The sequence below is a fragment of the Pelecanus crispus genome, chromosome 1 (genome assembly GCF_030463565.1).
Source record: "Pelecanus crispus isolate bPelCri1 chromosome 1, bPelCri1.pri, whole genome shotgun sequence".
Taxonomy (NCBI): domain Eukaryota; kingdom Metazoa; phylum Chordata; class Aves; order Pelecaniformes; family Pelecanidae; genus Pelecanus; species Pelecanus crispus.
Genome location: NC_134643.1, coordinates 71223763 through 71244386, shown reverse-complemented (window position 1 = coordinate 71244386; position 20624 = coordinate 71223763). Strand labels below are relative to the sequence as shown.

The 20624-nt window shown below is 42.6% G+C and overlaps 1 protein-coding gene across 3 annotated transcripts; it reads left to right on the top strand.

Annotated features, from left to right (window-relative positions):
• Positions 1–3119: 3119 nt before the first annotated feature.
• On the top strand, positions 3120–15758 carry ATP6V1E1 (ATPase H+ transporting V1 subunit E1). 3 transcript variants are annotated; one of them, XM_075718887.1, is made up of 9 exons: positions 3120–3166; positions 7524–7589; positions 9120–9229; positions 9715–9781; positions 11614–11703; positions 13053–13121; positions 13514–13608; positions 14465–14552; positions 15156–15758. In XM_075718887.1, the coding sequence occupies exons 1-9, from the start codon at positions 3134–3136 to the stop codon at positions 15216–15218; spliced, it is 681 nt and encodes a 226-aa protein (XP_075575002.1). In that variant the 5' UTR covers positions 3120–3133; the 3' UTR covers positions 15219–15758. The 3 variants fall into 3 exon arrangements, with proteins under 3 accessions (XP_075575002.1, XP_075575008.1, XP_075575015.1); XM_075718893.1 differs by lacking the exon at positions 7524–7589; XM_075718900.1 differs by lacking the exon at positions 11614–11703.
• The last annotated feature ends 4866 nt before the right edge of the window (positions 15759–20624 follow it).

Genomic DNA, 20624 nt, shown 5'->3' with positions numbered 1-20624 from the left:
GGGAGGAAGGCACGGCGGCGGGGGCGTCACGTCATGGGCGTTTGTGCCGCGCGTCACGGCCCGCGCCGCGGGGCGGGGCCCGGCAGGTCGCCTCTCCCGCCACCTGACCGCCCGAGGCGCGACGGCGCGGCCGGGCCTTCCGCCCCGGGCAGCGGCCAGGGGCGGCCCTGCCCCGCCCGGCCGGGCCCCGGCGCTGGGGCTCAACGGCGGGCACCGGAGCGGGGGTGGGGAGGGAGGGGAAGCCCCTCTCCCGCGGCGGGCACCGGCCTGAGCGGGTTTCCCGCGCTCAAAGGCACGCGTGCAAAAGGAAAAATGCAACCGGAGGGTTCGTATTGAGCCCTTCGCGTCTTCCTCGCAGATTTTTGAGGAAAAGAACGGCTGATACTTGGTTTCCGCGGCCCTAACCCGGTTCACATGGCTGCGGTTGGCCGGGTCAGTCTGGCACAGCCGGCCTCCTGTAAGGCACCGGAGCCGGAGGAAAGGAAGCGAGCCTGAATACAGCTCCAGCTGGTTTAATATTATTTAGATTGTGCCCGAAATAATAGTAAAACGTTCTTAAGCCCCAAAATACAAGTTGGTTCCCTGCATTGTAACATAATTGCAATATGAAAAAAAAATAAGAGAAGTTGCATATGTGTTTTTATAACAAAACTTTTTCACGTAGAAAAAGAGGCACAGGACAAATTAACAAAATAGAAATAAGCCAGGAAGAAGCATGGATGTGACCACATCTGACACTGATTTGTAAGGAACAGTTCTCCTTTTTTCCAGTAAATGTACCCACAGAACAGAAATAGAAGCTTCCTGCCAGCTAGAATAAACAAATACTGTTAAAGGTTATGAAGATTGCTTTAAATTTGCCATGAAGAAAACAATGGAAGCAGTAACAGAACCCTTGAAGAATCAGCACATCATTTGAAAATGATCCCGAACATTTCTGGATCAGAGTGGCAGAAGATGATGATGATAATAATAATACTGCTTTGAATCATAGAACCGTTTAGGTTGGAAAAGACCTTTAAGATCATCCAGTCCAACCATTAACACAACCAAGTCCACCACTAAACCAATTAAGGGTAATCTCATGTTTCCCGGCTTGGTGGCTGGATTATTTTTTAATCAAGTAAAAATTAGGAATCATTAAGGTTGGAAAGGATCTCTTAAGATCATCAGTCCAATCATCAACCCAACACCACCATGCCTACTAAACCATGTCCCAAAGTGCCATGTCTACCTGTTTTTTGAACACTTCCAGGGATGGTGACTCCACCACCTCCCTGGGCAGCCTGTTCCAATGCTTGACAATTCTTTCTGTGAACAAATTTTTCCTAATATCCAACCTAAACCTCCCCTGATGCAGCTTCAGGCCATTTCCTCTTGTCCTATCGCTAACTACTTGGGAGAAGAGACCAACACCCACCTCACTACAGCCTCCTTTCAGGTAGTTGTAGAGAGCGATAAGGTCTCCCCTCAGCCTCCTCTTCTTCACACTAAACAACCCCAGTTCCCTCAGCTGCTCCTCATAAGACTTATAAGGTGCTCTAGACCCTTCACCAGCTTCGTTCAATCCCCACCATGTATACCTAGAAGGAAGTGCTGGTGCCACAACAGCTAATGATAAAAGTACAAGCAACTCGGGGGGCTCATCGCAAGGCTTCCTGTAAGCCACCTCCACCTGACAGCCTGACCTCCAGCCTCCCTGCTGAGAGGCTGTCCTTCCCTCCCCTTGGCCAGACCTTTTCCTGCTTCCTCCCGCTTTTCTCTTCATACTCCTTAACACGACCCCGCATCTCAGGTACGGGTAAAGAATCACAGAATGCTTTGGGTTGGAAGGTACCTTTGGAGGTCATCTAGCCCACCCCCCCTGCAGGGAGCAGGGACATCTTCAACTAGATCAGGTTGCTCAGAGCCCCATCCAAACTGACCTTGAATGTTTCCAAGGATACCAGTGCATTCCAGCCTCCACTACCTCTCTGGGCAACCTGTTCCAGTGCTTCACCACCCTCACTGCAAAAAATTTCTTCCTTATATCCAGTCTAAATCTACCCTCCTTTAGTTTAAAACCATTATTCCTTGTCGTGTCACAACAGGCCTTGCTAAAAAGATTGTCCCCATCTTTCCTATAGGCCCCCTTTAAGTACTGAAAGGCCACCATGAGGTCTCCTCGCAGCCTTCTCTTCTCCAGGCTGAACGATCCCAACTCCCTCAGCTGGTCCCCATAGGAGAGGTGCTCCAGCTCTCAGATCATTTTTGTGGCCTCCTCTGGACCCGCTCCAACAGGTCCATGTCCTTCTTGTGCTGAGGGCTCCAGTGCCAGTGTCATCTCTCTCTGCCAGCCCCAACCTGGAAAAAATGGGAGATATTATAAATAGTATTTCACAGCTTTATACAATCAACAGCTGGAAGTGACCTTGAGCTATCAAAGCTTCCTATGACAGGGAGCCCAGAGCATTGCCAAAAGAAATCTACTTTAGGGCCTTATAAACAACTTTCTCGCCACGTTTAGTTTTTCTCTGCTACGAGTTAAACGCATTACACCGTTTCTTGGGAGCAGCTCGGATCTTTTTGAAACTGAACGCGGTACTCCCACCAAAGCCTTAACAGCACTACGCGCAAGGGAAACATTACTTCACCCCCCCGCACGCAGCGCCCCTGAACTCTGACGCCCAAGGCTTGCCGCCTGCGCGGCGGCAGGCCGGGAGAGGCGGGCGGACCCGGCTGCCCCACTCTGGCTCGGCTTCAGGGGCGGCCGCCGCCTCTGCCACCGGAGGGAGGCCCGGAGGAAGCCGCCTCCCGCCGCGGCTCTCCCCCTCCCCCTCCCCCGCCCCCGCCCCCGCCCCCGCCCCCGCCCCCGCCCCGGAGCGCTACCGCCAGCAGCCGCACACGGCCACAAGATGGCAGTCTGCCGCGCGCAGGGACCCGGCCCCCCTCCCTGACGCCAGCCAGAGCTCAGGCTTCTATTGGCCCGGAGGAGCAGGTGGGCGGGGCGGCGTGACACAGCGGCGGCCGCACCGGCTGTGACCCGAACCGGATTTGATTCCGCTCGCGGTCGCCGCCGGCCCTGACCGCCTTTCCTTTGAGCCCCGCCACCGCCGCCGCCACCACCGCCGCCACCGTCGTCACCGTCATCATCATGGCGCTCAGCGATGCCGACGTCCAGAAGCAGGTAGGGCCGCGGGCGCCATCCCGAACGCGAGCCTGCGGCCCCGAGGCCGCTGCTAGGTCTGGCCCCTCCACACTGCGCTGGGGCCGGGGCCGGGGCCGGGGCCGGGCTGACGGGACGGACCCACCGTGAGGAGGGAGGCACCGAGGGCTGGGCCGGGGCGGCGGAGGCAGCTTCCAGGCCGCTTCCTTGCCCTGAAGCCGTGCTAGGTGTGGGGTTCGGGTGAGCCTGAGCTGGAGGGCCGTCCGGCTGGTAAAAGGCCGGTCGGAGCGGGAGGGGTAGTGCCGGCTTGGAACCCCGCAACAGCAGAAGCGGCTGCAGGCAGCGGCGGCTGGTTGGCGTTTCGGTTGTGGAATAGGGTCTCCCGCTCTGCGGGTGGAGCAGTGGTGCTCTCCTGTGAAAGCAAGGATTGGTGAAAGGGAAAGGTCTTCGCTGGGAATCTGAGTGAGAAAGAGAAGTCTCTGAAGAAAGTGAGTTTTTCCCTGGTGGGATTGATTGGCCACCCATTGGGGAACTTTGTTGAAGCATTTTGATGATATATTGTGCCAGAATATAATGAAAGGGATCATGAGTGGCCTTTATGCTATCTACAGTGTTTAATTGCACTTTAAGGCAGATAAATAGATTGCCCTAGGTAAGTACTGGCTTTTTAGATGTTGCTCTCTAAGGATTTTCTATCTCTTTTTTTTTCTTATAGCTATACTACATCTAATTAGCTGTAACTTAGCATTTGGATTGGCTATCCAGCATTCTCAAATGCTTTTGTCGCTTTTTTATCCTAAGCAGAGTAGTGCAACCTGGGCTACTCTTGCAATGGAAACTTACAACGCTGAAGTCTGACTGTGGACACTTCCTCCTGAGGCAGGACACTTTGTCCTTATTGACAGTAAACACTGCCCTTGCCTAAAAAAGCTGCTTTGAGCTGGGTTGAAAACGGTGTGCCGTGTTAAAGACTGCACGGATCCAGTCAGTGCTGGTCCGTGGAGTTTCCTACAGGTGATGAGCAGATCAGCCAAGTTCCCCTTGTCCTTTGCATCCTAAGTGCTTTGTGTCTCACTTTCTCATTCAGTAAACATAGTCTCTTGGCAAGGAAGCATCACATTGAAAGTAAAACCAGTAGGTTGTCTTTCTGCAAAAGGGGAATTATAACATTACATTCTCTTGCCTTTTCTCCACAAAGCTTTTTCATTTTTTCCTGCCCCTTCCATGAAGATAATAAAAATAAAGCTGGTATTGGGGTCGTCTTGCTTAGCCCCCATGGACCTCAACTTCAAAGGTTGGTTCAGGATCTGCTGATATACTAAACGTGTAATGCTAATAGCATTTCACATCTGCAACTTTCCTGTCATTGTTTTACGCTCTTGAGCCTAGGGTGATCCTGTTAACTGGAAAAGAGAATGCTGCTGATGGCATGACAGTTCTGCATGTGTATAAATCTGGTATGAACTCGCCAACTGGTCCTCTGAACTCTTAACTACTTGCCATGGTGCTTTCAGTAATTTTCGCTTTGAAAATCATCTCTAATGAAGAATCTTTCCCATTGATAGACTTCCGTTATTCTGTCAAAGGCATTTAATAGATTGTTCCATCTAATCTGGCTAGTCACTTCTAGTTTTAGCCAGTCTAACGTCTAGAACTTCCCATGGAAAGGATAATCATGGCACTACTGATGGGGGAAAAAACCTCTCTTCCTTTCTATAGGAAACACTGCTATGCTAAAGTTATTAACTTAATCTCTTATTTAAAAATACATATTTTTGTCAGTCTTACTGAAACTCATTTATAGATGTGAAAGTCTCACTTAAGATCTCTTTTTTCATTTCTATGAAAAGCAAAAACGGATTCAGTACAACAGATTTTGATGGAAATAACACTGTTCAGTCTTATCAGACTAGGGGAAACCGATGCCATTTCAGCTTGCTTCTATCTTATTCTTCGTTATGCAGAGAATGTTTCATGAGCACCCAGAACTGTTTAAAGTACTTTTTCAAAATTCAGAATCCAAACCAAACTGGAAGAAATGACTCGGTAATGTAGGGGTTACTAGTGCTATACAGAAGTTCTTGGTCTCCTTCAACAGTAGGCTATTCAGCAAAATTATTTCCTTATTTTATCTGCCCCCCTTGTCCTTTCTGAAATGCAGGTAGATCTAAAGCTTCATTTAACCAGTCATCTAATCGGGCAAGCAAGGTAGGAAACCAATGCAGTAGGTGGACATGCTCTTGGAAGTGTTGCAAACTGGAATTAAAGAAAAATTGCTGATGTGATTTTGAGGATGTAGATACTACTGTTCACTTCTTCCACTGCACATGCTTAAAATCTTCCACTTGTCTGTTCACTTCCGTTTTTTCATCTATATGGGCATAGTGCTGTTCTGCATGTTGGCTCAGTTTTCACGCTGGCACCTTTCTTATCTCTTTAAAATATTCCATTTTAACATGAGATTATATAAATAGAATCTTTCATGCAAGTTTATTCAGCCCAGATTGTGTGCAAAATGTGTCTTGTCACTAAGTGCAAGCAAAAAGTCAATAGGTTTTTCTGGTCCACTCAGGTATATGGTCCATTCCATCTGCCCTTGGAAATTGCTATACCTGTTCAAAGCTGCAGTTTGGTTGGTGTGAGTCATAGAATCAGAGAATCATAGAATCATTTAGGTTGGAAAAGACCTTTAACATCATCCAGTCCAACCATTAACCTAACATTGCCAAGTCCACACTAAACCAATCAAGGGTAGACCAGACTAAACCATGTCCAGAAGTGCCACATCTACCCATTTTTTGAACACCTCCAAGGATGGTGACACAACCACCTCTCTGGGCAGCCTGTTCCAATGCTTGACTACCCTTTCCGTGAAGAAATTTTTCCAAATATCCAATCTAAACCTCCCCTGGTGCAGCTTGAGGCCATTTCCTCTTGTCCTATTGCTAACTACATGGGAGAAGAGACCAACACCCACCTCACTACAGCCTCCTTTCAGGTAGTTGTAGAGAGCGATAAGGTCTCCCCTCAGCCTCCTCTTCTTCACACTAAACAACCCCAGTTCCCTCAGCCGCTCCTCATAAGACTCATAAGGTGCTCTAGACCCTTCACCAGCTTCATTGCCCTTCTCTGGACATGCTCCAGCACCTCAATGTCCTTCTTGTACTGAGGGGCCCAAAACTGGACACAGTATTTCAGGTGCAGCCTCACCAGTGCCGAGTCCAGGGGGACAATCACCTCCCTGCTCCTGCTGGCCACACTATTCCTGATACAGGCCAGGATGCTGTTGGCCTTCTTGGCCACCTGGGCACACTGCTGGCTCGCCTTCAGCTGGCTGTCAACCAGGACCCCCAGGTCTTTTTCAGCCAGGCAGCTTTCAAGCTGCAACTTTTCAGAGTCCTTACGGTCTGCCCCAAATATGAACCTAAGTTTAGGCCTGGTCACAGAAAGGCAAGTGATAAATAAGCAGAACTCAGTATAATTGCTTTCCTTGTCTTTAAGCTGTTGGACCTGTGCTTTATAGCGTTTTGAGGTAGTTTCAAAAAGGTTCTTCGAGGAGAATATATTAGTGCATACCAGGCTCTAAAGCAGCATGTGATATACTTGATGTGGTCTTGATCAGCTAGTGCTGCTGTCTCCTTCCCCAGCTCCTCCAAACTACTATGCAACTACTTTATAAAGTCCTGTTGACTTGAACCATATAGCAACATTTTTTAATGACCTTGTAAGTCTTTACAGAATTTATTACATTTTTTCAAGAAAGATTTTTCAGGTGCGTAAAGGAACTTCTGGTTGTACAGATCTGACCAGAGTGGTCAGTAGCCCTTGCTTTGCTTCACTGGTTGTCTAGTGTGGAAGGCCCAGGTTCATTCAAATGCCATCTATGCCTGATGTAGAGCAGGGACTCTATGTAATCTTCCATGTTTCATGTAAATGTCTTAACAGACAGACTACTTTAATTTTACTGTTTGAGGTTTTGGTTTGTTTGTTTTTTTTTTTTTTTTACAAATCCTTGGTGGGGGGAAAAAGTTGTTCTTACTAGTGAAGAATGAAAATACCCAGCCTCACATTTATACAAACTTACTTTGGGGTTTTTTTGGTATAGTTGCATATCTGAAGTACATTCTTCTAATGACAGCCAGTGAAACAGCATTATATAGAATTACTTGGAAAGCAAATTAATATTCTTGTAATCTGTGTTAAGATTAACTGACTCTTTGACCTGTATGTTCAATTTAATTTCCCTGAAAAACAACATTATATGAATTAGTAAATGGGTATGGAGGGGCCTACTGTACAAATGAGGAATGTATACATACTTCCTCTCATCAAAGTCCTTTCCAACAGAAGATATTTTCTTTTGTCTCTCTTGTTACAGATCAAGCATATGATGGCTTTCATTGAGCAGGAAGCCAATGAAAAGGCTGAAGAAATAGATGCAAAGGTAAAAATGGAAGTTCAATGTCAGTAAGTGCAAAAGGAAGACTGCATTTGACATCCTGTTTTGATAGTTGCAGTCAGAGCAGTCCTAGAACACTTTTGTATACTACAGCTTACTTCACGTTTAGTTATTACATAGCAAAAAATGATGCTACCAAATTAAGTTAATGTTTGTTAGCTTTTGACAAATCAACAAGTCGGAGCTATTTTTTGGTCAAAGTTTTCTTAGTGGTTCTTAAATATAAATTTATTCGTATACAAGTTCATTCATTTTTTTAAGCAATCAGGAGAGCTGAGTGGTAGTGTGAATAGACTGGATTAAATGGAACACCTTCCCCCACCTCCTATACATAATGACATCACTGAGGACTAAAGGACTTCTCTGCATAATTATGAATTCTGCTAAGGTTTGTCATAACAAGCTATTACCGGAAGGTTTAATTTTCATTTTTGCTTGACTTCCATAGTGTGACAGGCAGAGACATTAGTGGTGAATTAAAGCAATAATGCTAGTAGTCTTGCACAAGCATTCATACATGTACCAAAATGATAAAAGATGAAAGTTAAACTGGTCAAATTATGCTAGTGAAAGTTTGTTTGCAAGCAGGTTCATAACTGTACCTAAACCTGTGTGGCCTCCTACAGACTCAATTCTAGATGTGATTTAGTAGGAATCCTGGGGAATTAAAACGTATATTTATATATAAGGCATGGGTTGAATTACTTGCAGAATTCTTCACTAAGGTTAAGCCACAAGAGACTGAGTTTAATATTAACCTGGTGATAGAATATAGATGTTTACTAAAGAAGGATTAACGGTGCCTTACAACCCTAACAATCTGCATTATACCAATACTGAAATACCTTGTTGGTATTGGACTCCGCATATGTATTACTGATAATATTTAATCTCCCTTAAATCTTTAGATCTACACAAATATTTAATCAATACGAAAGCAGGTATTCCTGGTGATCTGCAAACAGAAGTCAGAAGTTGAGATTGGGTTCTCAGGTATAAATAGGAAAATTTGCCGTGTGCTTTCACATGTGGTTTGGCTAAGCTTTATAAAAAACTAATAGTTATACTCTCCTTGTGTGAGAATTGCTTAAATTAATGAAGTTTGTGGAGACTGAGGTCTGGATAGCTTGTTTTAGGTAGAATCTCTCGTAGCCAGAAAAGAGGCCAATTCTACAAAAACAAATCGGACCTGAAGCTCAGATAAACCGAGGCTTTCTTAACAGTATGTAAGATACAAATTTGGTAGTTTTGTGCCAGAGGAATAAATGCTGCAAGGAAACATGTGTTAGTCAATTGATAAAATAAACTGTATCTTAGTTAGCAAGGTTCTAGTTCAGCAGAACACTCCCTTTAACTTGAGTACTGGTTGAAATGTCTTGTTTATATGGAACCATAAATTGTATCATCCTAGCTTATCTATGAATGTGCTCTGAAAACATGGCTGTTTCATTTTGATTCTGTTTTTTTCAGCCCATGGAATCAATTTCCACTTCAGTTATTTAATTTTTACTATAGGCAGAAGAAGAATTCAACATTGAGAAGGGTCGCCTTGTTCAGACACAGAGGCTGAAAATCATGGAGTATTATGAAAAGAAGGAGAAACAAATTGAGCAGCAAAAGAAAATGTAAGTTGCCTAGGTTAGATGGCTGACTTCAGAACCTGAGCTCTATTTTATTGCTAATTTTATACAAAACTGGTTTTCCTCTCAGATGGGCAAATTGTAGCCAATATATTTAGTCCTAATTATGAGTTTCTAGTTTTTCCTGGGGAGAAATTATCAAAGGTGAGCTACAATAGTATAACTGTTATTAAGTGTGGTGAAAGAATCTTCATATTTCTTTATGTAGTTAACGTCTAGAACTCTACCCTGGTCTGTTGCTCTGGGACAAATGTTCATGTGAGGTTCAGTTTTGGTGGGTCTTTACTGAAGGATGTGGTTCTGCATTGTAATCATTTGTGCAAGTTCAGAAACAGATTCAAACAGGTGAACTGGCTTTGTTATTAAATGATGTAGTATTGTTGTCTTTAAATGTAAAGTATACAGTTAAATGTTACAGTTCTTCTGCCAAAGTCTGATGGATTGATTCAACTTTATCATGCACCTTGCAGTCAGATGTCGAACCTGATGAATCAGGCAAGACTGAAGGTCCTCAAGGCAAGGGATGACCTTATTGCAGTGAGTATCTCTGTAGTAAAGACACAGAGGTTCTATTCCTACCATCTGTTAGGAAATGTTCTTAACCATTCTCTAAAGAAAAATATGATTTGTGATTGAGTGACATTTGCTTCAACATACAAACATGGCTTTCCCAGCTGCTCTGAAAAGTCATTAAGGATTTAGTCCAGCTTCAGTAGTCTGCTTTAGCTTATTTTCACAGTTTCTATTACCTGATCTTTTAGGGAAATACAGTTCTCTGACAGGAGCATCGCAGGCAGCAGTCTTATCTATCATTTGGACAATAGCTTATTTCTTTAAAGAGCAGGAAGTCTCTCTTGCACGGATGGTAGAACTTTGAAGTCCTGTTTGCCTGAAGCAACATTTATGCGTGAAGTCTGGCATGGCTTAAGCCAGTAGGCTTAAAACACCACTGACTGTTTTTTTCCGTCTCCTTCAGTGGCCCCTAGTATAAGAAAAGGTTTGCTTCTTGTTCTAGTAGGTGACCAGTCTGTGTGTTGGCATTTAGGGTGAGCAGGCTACGTGTAGTCTTAGTTCAGGCTTACTATGTTTATCTTACACCGCCTGTAGTGTATTCTTACTCTGTTCATCATACGGCTTGCAGGCTTTCTATTCTCTCTCTTACCCCATCTCAGAAACAGTTTGAGTGTTCATACTGTGCTAGATGGTGCTGTTGAGCTATTGGAAAAGCTGCGAGACCTGTAGAAGTCAAAAATAAAAAATTGGGTAATGTTGCTCAAGTTGATGCTACCATGAAAAAGGGGAGTTAGCAGAAGAAAATCACTACTTTACTGATTCTTTAAACCTAGTTTCAAACTTTAGATTGCATTCACAGGGAGGAGGAAGGTGGGTGGCTAAAGAGCTAGCTCTGTTGTGATAGTCTCTGCTGGGTAATCTCTTCCTCATTTATCAGCTGACTCAACCTCATGCTTCTGAGTAATGCATAACACTCTTCCTCATTTTAAAACATTTAAAGTCACATGCTGCTAGCTCTTTCTTCCCTTATCAGGCCTTTGGGCTCTTTCATGAACAAAAGAGATGAGCAGTTCCAGAAATGCTATGTTATTCTAGGGTGGACAGTATAACTAGGTTTGACCATGATGTTAAATTGTAAGTGTCTTATATCCTGGTACTGATTGTGTTGACATGCACTCTTCTTTTAAATGCTATGAGACAGGACAGTAAAGAAATGTTTATACCAAGTCATACAATTTCTTTTTCTGAATTAAGGTATGATGGCTCAGTTCTAGGAGCTGTCTTTGAATTGACTCAAATTTCCTAAAAATTCAATCTCATCTGATACTGATTTACTGAATAAAGATAATAAAAACCAGCTATTTCAAATTAAAAATAAGCTCTCACTTTTAAATTTTGACTTGCATTTACTTACAATAAAAAATACCTAACCTGAATATTGTTTGATAAAAAGATAGATTAGACTTCTTTGCTTGACCACAAAATTGAAAAAATTAGTTATTCGGACAACTTTATTAGTTTACATTAGGCAATGATTTACAAAATACTTTAGTTTGTCTGTCTGAATTAATATTATAAATACTATCCTATTACTACTGAGGTCTTCCTTTTTCATGAAAAAGGAATTATTGTCAGGTTATAATGGGTTCAGATCAGGGTAGGGAGAAGGGATCTGTTTGGAAAGGATATTGTGCCATGCACAGAGATGAAGGTCTAGCTTGGATGAATACCAGCTGGAGTGTACGTTTACGTGTTGGCAGGGTGTGATAGCTATAATAGGAGTACAGAAAGTTGGTAGGCATGAAACCAAATGCCAAACAGATGGGCTCTGCTGATCTGATTTCTTCTGAATGTAGGATTTGCTGAATGAGGCCAAGCAGAGACTTGCCAAGGTGGTGAAGGATACTGCCAGGTACCAGACGCTGCTGGACGGACTAGTTCTACAGGTAGGTATTTAAATTGTAACAAATAGATGATCACAGCCTCATCCTCCCAGGTGTCTGTCTTCAAACATAACCCACTGGAGGTTACAGTTGTATTGGAGTCTAGATCAAATGTTGCTGGGTGATCTTTGAGTTCTAAACATCACTTCTGCTATATCTTTCAATCTTGGATTCTGAACAGGTAAAGCTGCAGCTTATTTTGAAGTGTCAAATCTGGTATACCAAGCAGCAGTTCCATCATAAGAATAATTGCAGATGCACACACATACATTGTAACTTGCACGCGTAGGATGCACGCTTTAAGGTTCTGTAGTAATCAGTTGGATGAAATGCACGGTTGGCAAAAGCTGTTTTCTCCAAACCTGTAAGTGAATAGTTATCTGCTTTTAAAATCTTTTCAGCATTTCAGACTTATTAGTCCAGGTTTGACAAATTTACTGTAGTATGGCATGTGTCTGTGACAGACATACAAAGCAAAAATTAAAGCTTTGCTTAGCTAGAATACCATCCTCAAGTCCCAGAAATTAACTGCTAAAAATGCAGTAAGCCTTTGCCAGGGTCGGTCGTGCGACCACTAGTGCCACCTTCTGGTATCAATTGGTCCTTGGGCTATAAACTCTCACAGAAGCCAGCCATGAGCTCTCCGGTCCGCAGAGTTTTGTCAGAGTTTTCTTAACAGTATTTCCTATCAACTTGTGCTTCCAATTCAGTGTTGTTTCTTTGTCACACCTAAATCTGGTATTGCTGTACATCAAACAAACCTGTGTCACTCTAGCAAGCTGGCCACTTCTGTCTTGGCTCATTGTACTTGATCCAGTGAGGGATCTGTACTCATCAGTACTCACAGTTGGACTAGATGATTGTTGTAGGTCCCTTCCAACTGGAACTAAACCTATTCTATTCTATTCTAATGTATTGCTACAGGAACTGCAAGGCAAAAGTTATTAGAACAGGCATCTGAAACTACTGCATGTCTTCTCCAAGAGCTTCATAGAATGTCAGCTTGGCTGCATGCTCAGTCTGCTTAGACAGCAGTGATCCTTATGTATACATGTACATTGTCTGGGCAAGTCAATCATATGATACATATGTTTAGTTGCACTTGAGTTCCATACTTGAAGCTAACAAAGAAACGCGTAATCCATAGTTGTAGGCTTTTTACCAGATATTGGTGCTGTCCTCTCAGAATGTCTGCATGAGGTGAAATTGCAAGCAAAGAACTAAATAAAAGAGGCTAATATTGTCAGGTTTTGGTTTTCAAATTGATCAACTCCTTTCCTTTCTTGGGGTTAAATAATTCTAAGATAATTAAAATACTGACTTTCTGATATTGTAATGGTTATGTTGTGCAGGGATTCTACCAGCTGCTCGAGCCCAGAATAGTTGTTCGGTGCAGGAAACAAGATTTCCCTATGGTTAAGGTAAGACATCTAGAATAGTTTGACAGTATCCTGCTCATGAAGGCTGGGACCTGACTACAGATATTTGCTGCTCAGATCCCATCTGTGTGACACAAAACCAAGCTTTGCTTGCTGCACTTCTGCAGTTACAATGCAAGAGAACAAATATGCTTTTCAAGTTGGAGATCACTTGCTTGCTTGGATATTACCTAGGAAACTTTAGACATTGCTACAATGTTAAGAATAATAATTGGTTTTGGCTCAGAAGCCATACTGAAATTCATTTGCTTAATTAAAAAAAAAAAAATAGGCCTCAATCCCTTCATTTTATTACTACAAATAATTAAGTGCCCAAACCCAATTGGTGTGCTAGCATTTGTCAATGCTAATTGGAGATTTATCTTGTATCCTAGACTGCTGTACAGAAGAGCATTCCCATCTACAAAAATGCCACAAAAAGGGATGTGGATGTTCACATTGACCAAGACAGCTTCCTGCCAGAAGAAATGTAAGGAAAATGGGAGTCTTTTATACAGAGCACTAACTTAATGCAACTTTTCAAGCCGCAGCTCCTACTAGAACAGTCTCAGAAAATTACGTAGGGAACACCCCCACAGTGTATCTGCTGTTGTTCTAGTGGAATTTGGCACTTCTTTGTGTTAATCAAGCACAGACTGTGCAGTTTCCTCCAGACAAGCACTGTCCCAGTCAAAAATGTCAATAAAAGTTTTGTGCAACCTCCAGCCTGATTCACAGTACTGAAGTAGAGAATAACTGTAGGTAGAAACTTAACTAACTATTGGTCTTTTAAAGAGACAGAATATGGATGTAGCCATGCTTTGTACCTCAAGATAAAGCAAATTGAGTCAGTTGCTGCAGGATAATCACTTGGTGGGGCTTGTGTCTGCTATGTCTGCAAGGCTCTACTTCCATATAGTATGATACAGAACATGGCACAAAGCTGTATATTCTGATAGTGATCTTCACTTATGGGCCAGCAAACAACACTTTTAGCACTATTCCTCACTTCCCAAAATCAGAAAGCTGTCTATTAATAATAAAATATGGAGTCTGAAGCTGTTTTGAAATGACAAATTCCATAGCTCCACTTGCATTTAGATCATGCTAATGAGGACCCTTGTATGTAGTAGTGGACTCTGATAACTTTGGACTGCTGCTTCACTGGATCGCTTTGTGCTGATTGCTGTTAAGACATGACCAAAAAAAGTTTAAAAAAAAAAAATCTTACCTAGGTATCTGACTTGCCTATAAGCACTGATTTGGGATAATCTCTCTGCCACATTCTGACTTGAGATGTACCATGGATTTCACGGATTATTTTTTTTTTTTTCCCCCCTTTCTAGTGCTGGAGGTGTTGAAATCTATAACAGTGATGGTAAAATTAAGGTTTCCAATACCCTGGAAAGTCGGCTGGACCTTGTAGCCCAGCAGGTGAGTTTCTCTAACAGCCAAGGTGAACAAGATATAATTAACTAGTTTTGTCTTCTAATTAAATCATAGTGTTTCCAATGTGTTAACTGTCACAGTAGTGTGTGGGATCAGATTTTAATGTGGATGGCAAGTAAGAAGTTATTTTTGAATGGAAAGAAGCAAATTACCTACTGTTTGTGCTTCTCTACAACAAACATGGCTTTTCCCAGAATGATGCCTTTTGAATTAAGTATGAGCATAAAACTCTAGAAGTTATGATACTGGAAGTCTTGTTATGACTACCCTGCAGTTAAGATGTTGAAATGCTGAGGCTAACTTGAATTACTGAAGCTAGCTTGAGTACTAGAAACTTTGGCTGAGACCTATTATACCCTGGTGGAAAAAAACTAGCTTTGGCATCTCTTTCTTATGCTGCAGTATAGGCAATCCTTTAAGTCTATAGAGTAGCTGGCAATGTGTGATCAGGTAAAGGCTTCAGAAAACTCAGATGAATTGAATTCTTAATTTTGAAGCCTAGCCTAGCTATCACACAGTGCCTGCAATGAGGAATGTACAGCGAATGTATTGCCCATTGCATGTAACTGATGTACTCTTTCTCAACAGATGATGCCAGAAATCAGAGTGGCTCTCTTTGGTGCTAATGCCAACAGGAAGTTTTTGGACTAAACCTCTATGAGAGAAGGTGGGATCTGTTCCACTGCCATACTGAAGGGGATGCAAAAGCATCTGCTAATTTAAAATCTTGAAATATAACATTATCTTGTCATCCAATGTCTGTTCTTCAATGGAATAATTTTGCATACCTGCTGTGCTTAGCCTCTCTACTTGTGGTTAGAATGTATTGCTTAAAGGATGTGAAGACATACATATTCATCCAGCAGCGACACTAGGAAACGGAGGTGTTTGGGCTCTTGGCTTTCCACGCACTGATGTGGCTCTATAAAGACAAGTGGTCCATTTAGGGTCACTCTCTTTGCTTTGGCCACATCTCTTTCAAGTTGTCTAATCTGTGAAGTAAATTACTATGCTGCTGATGGGAAATCCCTTTTCAATTAAGGTCTTCATGTTGTGGAGGGCATGCATTCCTTCCCAGAGTTAGTACTTTAATTCATGTTACTTGGTCAGGCATTTTTCTGTTCTGTATATGTGATTAAAAAAAAAAAGCCTGAGCCTGTAAAACCATATTTATTAAAATAAAAATGTGTGTGCATATGGAGTTCTTTGTAGCTTCTCTCTGGGGGATTGCCAGCAACCTTTGAAAAGTGGGCTCGTTTATATAAGGACTTACTACTTGAAGGCTGTGTGTAATAACTGTTCTGTGAAGCTAGAATTTGAGTGCATGGAGTACTGTTAAGCTATTTGTTGAGTAACGCTGTACTGTAGGCAAGCCCTTTGAACACGACTCTAGGATGAGCTTCATTCTTCCTAAAAAATGGGTCAGTAGTTTTGCTCCCTCTATCTTCTTTCACAAGAGAGACCTAGAGTAACACAACTGTGCTACTTCGATATAACAAATACAGTCCATTTCCAGTTGCAGGTTTGTTGCTTCTGTGCAGGAGATCCAAACCATACTCCTTTAGTAACTGTGTTTCAGGACTTGAGGAACAACAGCTGACTGTTGCAACTATTCTCTATTGTTAGTAACTATTAAATTAAATAATAGTAACTGTATTCATTACCTAATCCATTAAGTTTTACTAATGCTTACTTCTCCTTTACTTCTGCAGTGATGACTAGTATTGTGTCCACCTTCTATGGTGTAGGACAGAAAAATTTTGGAGGTGACTTTCCACACTACAAGCCTCTGCCAGAATACCTGACTCTTCACCTAGTGCTCAATTCTGAAACTTGTTTCATGAAAATAAGAAACTGCTCAAATGAATTACTGCTTGAATATGTTTTGAAATCATCTTCTCTAAGTACTGCAGTGATTCTGGAATGTAGGAATTTTACATTGTGCCATGAAGAATACTTGCCAAGCTGCAGCAACACTGTTTTATGCAGTGTTTTTAACCTGAGGCCTTTTCTTCTCAAGCTGAGGTGCATGACCTCATGTAAAGACAAGACTCTAAATGCTAGATAAGCCTTCCACTGCCTCATTTCTCTAAACCAGAGATCGACTGCTAAGAAAATACTGAATCCAAACTTATTTAATCTTTCGATTACCTCTTGCAAAGTAAGATTCTTTAGTAAGGTTGGGTTTTTTTGTTTTACTGCTCCTTGCTGTTGCATTTAGGTACCAGTTCTTGTTTTCCATGTAGATGGTTATGGTATTTATTCTTTTAGTGCTTTATTTTTTGATACATGGTTCTATGACTGGGCAGTAAGTGTATCTGGACTAAAGTCCTACTCTTTCTAGATTTTGGGTAACTGTTACAGCTTCCATCTTTGCAACTGTCAGTGATCAAGCTTCCTGACTAAGTGCTGGGCTCTGGTTTTGTGACACACCTGTAGTAAAGGAAAAGCCTTTACACATGCATGCTTAACTGTGGTATTTCTTGGTTCAAATAGTACTTTTAGCAACAGATTTGCTTCAGTCCTTTCTGATGGTTTCATCCAACTCATCAATAGGCTATGTGCCAGTGCTTTGGAAATGCAGTTGAACTTATCTGAGTCCTTATTTTCTCTACAGCTAAGGCTAGGAACAGAAACTCTAAATGTTGAAATAGAGTGCAGCGTATAGAAATAAAATATTGAGGGGTGAGACACGAGGGGGTTACTAGTCTCTGTTCGGTGATATACGCTATGAATATTTGCTCCGATGCTCAATAAAAATACTTCAAACAGATTGTAAGATCATCTCTATAGAAGTGAATGGCCTAGATTTGGCCATCATCATTCGAAAGTGTAGCTTTTATGTTGTCCCAGTGCTACTCCTCCCCTTGGAAAACTGATACAGGCAATAGCATAATGCATATAGATAAAGTCACAGACAGAATAAGCTAAAAGTCAGGACACAGAAGAGACAGATGGCTCTGTTGTACATCACTCCACAGTGATGGGCCATATTACAACATTATCTTCAGGTAAAAAAATTCAGTAAAAAATTTGTATTAGAAGTTACCAAAACTTTCTCTGATAACCAGTAATATAAACATGCTTGGCTGTGACAAAAAGAGATTCTTTGTACAGGGTCTGATGGTCTGCTTCTTTCATGAAGGTAGCAAGACCTTCACAAATCCAGATCTTGTATATTTTTGAAAAGCAAAATAGCAACTCTCTGACTGTGGAGCTCATAGTGGAAGATACGGGAGTTGCTATTTACTATTACCTTTCCTCTGTTAGTTTTGTATCTTCTTTTGTATCTTCCTATGCAGAAAAGAGGAAGAAATAACCACTGTCATAATTGCATACAAAAAATAGTGACCTCAAAAATGTTTTTACTGTTAGTCATTCACTTGGGCAGCAGTGACTCAAAGCAGGTCCTCAAGAAATGGTCCGAACACTTCATGTATATTGCATCTGAAGTCTGAGACTAGTGGTTTAGTACCCCCTGCCCCACCGCAAGCTAACTGAAGCACTTATGCTTACTCAGTTTATTAGCGAAATTGCAGGCACTCTTAGCTTGAGCCACGTCAGCTGCGATAGGAACTTCCTCCTGCACCAGCAGTTCCCTGCAAGTGTCTTACAGGAAGGCACTGATTAATCTTAATAGCGGCACAACCACATGAGAGAATTGAATTACAAAAAATGGTCTGCATTACCTGCAACATCCTTGTCCTTCATCGCTGGTAATAGGGGCTGTTAGCAAATTTGATTACCTTAGAGATGCAGAGAAAAACAAGAATATCCCACCCAGGTTTACCTAGTGTAGTTAGCAATCCTGTTGGGTCTTCATCCAAACTTCTTTTCAGCATTTGGACACAAGTTTTTCCAAGTAGTATGTGGAAAACCAGCAGCATTTCAGGTGGATTTCAGAGTTCCTGCTGGAGTATCACTGCAGCACTGTTTTACTATTTGAACTGTACTGCCAATTTAAGCAAATGAAGCACAGGGTTTTTTTCTTACTGATTTACCTGATGACCTAGGGCAAATCAATGAGGATATTGATCTTTATTCGTCTTTGTATAAGCATGCAAAATATTCCAGTTGGGTATAGTAAACAAGCCCTAACCCAGATCAGCACATTAAGAAACTGGACAAATACAGGGAACAAAGGAGGCATTAAATCAGGGTTCAGGTAAAAGAATTAAGTTGTGATGGGAGAGGCAAGCACTGCAGATTAATGGAGAGTGCAGAGCTGGTTCTGTCTACTGCTGGAAAAGGGGCTAGGGAAATAGATAATGTTGCACTTGTTCTGCACAGTTGGCAATGGAAAATTTAAGAGCAGGTTTGACACTAAGTGATCAGCAGAGGACTTAAAATGTTACTGCACGGCTGAGTCACAACCCCTTTTTTAGTACTCAGTTTTTACACTGAGCGGTATTAACGTTAATCAGAGAGACACATGCTGTATGAATGATCCCTGGAGTGCACGCAAGTGTCAAGGTGAGAGAAAGACTAGAAGAAAACAACCAGAAAGTACCAAGAACTGAGGCCTCCATGTCTTTATTAAGCCAGTAACAGTTGATAGAGCGATAACTTCTGAAAGGAAGCTCTGAGCTGGCTGTCGGGGGTGAGTGCCACCCACCAGAAAACGTAGCGGCAGGGCGAGTGTGCTGAGGGGAGGCTGTTGAAGTGCCCAGCTCCCTGCGCCACTCTTGGAGGAAAGCATGGCCATGTTTTCCATAGCAAGCCTTGTTAAAAGCTAGCAGTGAGAATCCGGCTTTTGGGTAAATCCTGCCATGAAAACCTAGCTACAGGTTTTCGGGTGCTCGCTGTCCAGGGACGTCACAGATCCCGGCAAGCGGCTGGAGGCAAGCTGGCAGGAGGAGGGTACCTTGCTTGTTGCATGCCCCTGTCCTGATCTGCTGATGTTAGCAAGCAGTGGGAAATAAGTAACAGAAGAATATGCATCTCTCTTGGAAAATAGAAGAGTGTTAGATAATACCTTACGCAGGCCAATAGCGTACTCAGTACAATGAGGCTGGGGCCATCTCCATAGACCCACGGTCTGTGCCTAAAATAGCCTGAGAAATTAAGATAAAATTACCCGTTTATTTAATTCCAAAGAAATTGCAGTAAGTGAGGAACAGAAAAATTTGGAAATAGAAGTGAACTATCCCAGAGGAAAACTCAAAGCAAAAAATTTTCCTTGGTTAAGTGAACTCTGAGCTGCTATTCTCGGGAGCAAAGACTTGAGGCTTCAGTAAAGCAACTTGGCAAAAGGTGTTTAGCCCTGAGCGAGAGCCCAGACAGGCTGCAGCGTGGTTTGGCTATGCTTGCTGTTTGATACAGGCAGCTCAGAGAGGCAGGTGGGGGCCCCCATAATGCATCTCAAATGTATTTGCAGGGAACAGGCCGTGACAAGAAGGCTCTTCCAGGGTTGGGAAGTTCCTGCTGCTCTCAGTCAAGGTAGAGCTGGCTGGGAACCCCCAAATCTCTCTTACTAGGCATCTCTTTCAGAGCATCCTATACCACTTCTTTGGCTTTGCTTTGGAGAATGTAAGAAAAACATCTGTACAGGAGCATTCTCAGGTTAAAAATCATACTGACAACATGCCAAAAACTATCATTTCCCAGCCCATGTTACATGATGGAAATCAAAAGCTGTGGAAATCAAGGCTCTACCGTATTATTTTATGTAGTTCAAGGCTGATGTGTTGGGAGAGACTGCATAGTAAAACTATGAAGGGTGGTCCCTCCCAGCATTTCCGAAGGCCCTTTCCCATCCTGTGTCCAAGAGTGTTTGCATGAGGTCAGCTCCTTTTTCAGACAGTCCCTGGCCTACACATCCCATACCTAAACACCAAGTGGCTGCACATACCCAACCTAGCACCAGCTGTGAACTCTGGGGCTGTTCGGGAGCCTGGATTTCATCCTACCATCTGCCACTGGCAGAAACGTCCTTATTTTTTGCATGAAGCCATTAGAAGTCTTTTAACAGAGGGATTGGAAGATCATCAGTTTCTGAGCAGCTTTGACTTTATAGTATGAACCTCCAAGGTCTAAAAGACTTGTTGCCTCCCAGAC

What these genes read in the sequence shown, in the direction of transcription:
- ATP6V1E1 (XM_075718887.1), top strand. Translation starts at nt 3,134, where the DNA reads ATGGCGCTCAGCGATGCCGACGTCCAGAAGCAG. An exon ending in ATGCCGACGTCCAGAAGCAG is followed by an intron (nt 3,167 to 7,523) that starts GTAGGGCCGCGG and finishes CTCTTGTTACAG; the next exon opens with ATCAAGCATATGATGGCTTT. An exon ending in CTGAAGAAATAGATGCAAAG is followed by an intron (nt 7,590 to 9,119) that starts GTAAAAATGGAA and finishes TTTTTACTATAG; the next exon opens with GCAGAAGAAGAATTCAACAT.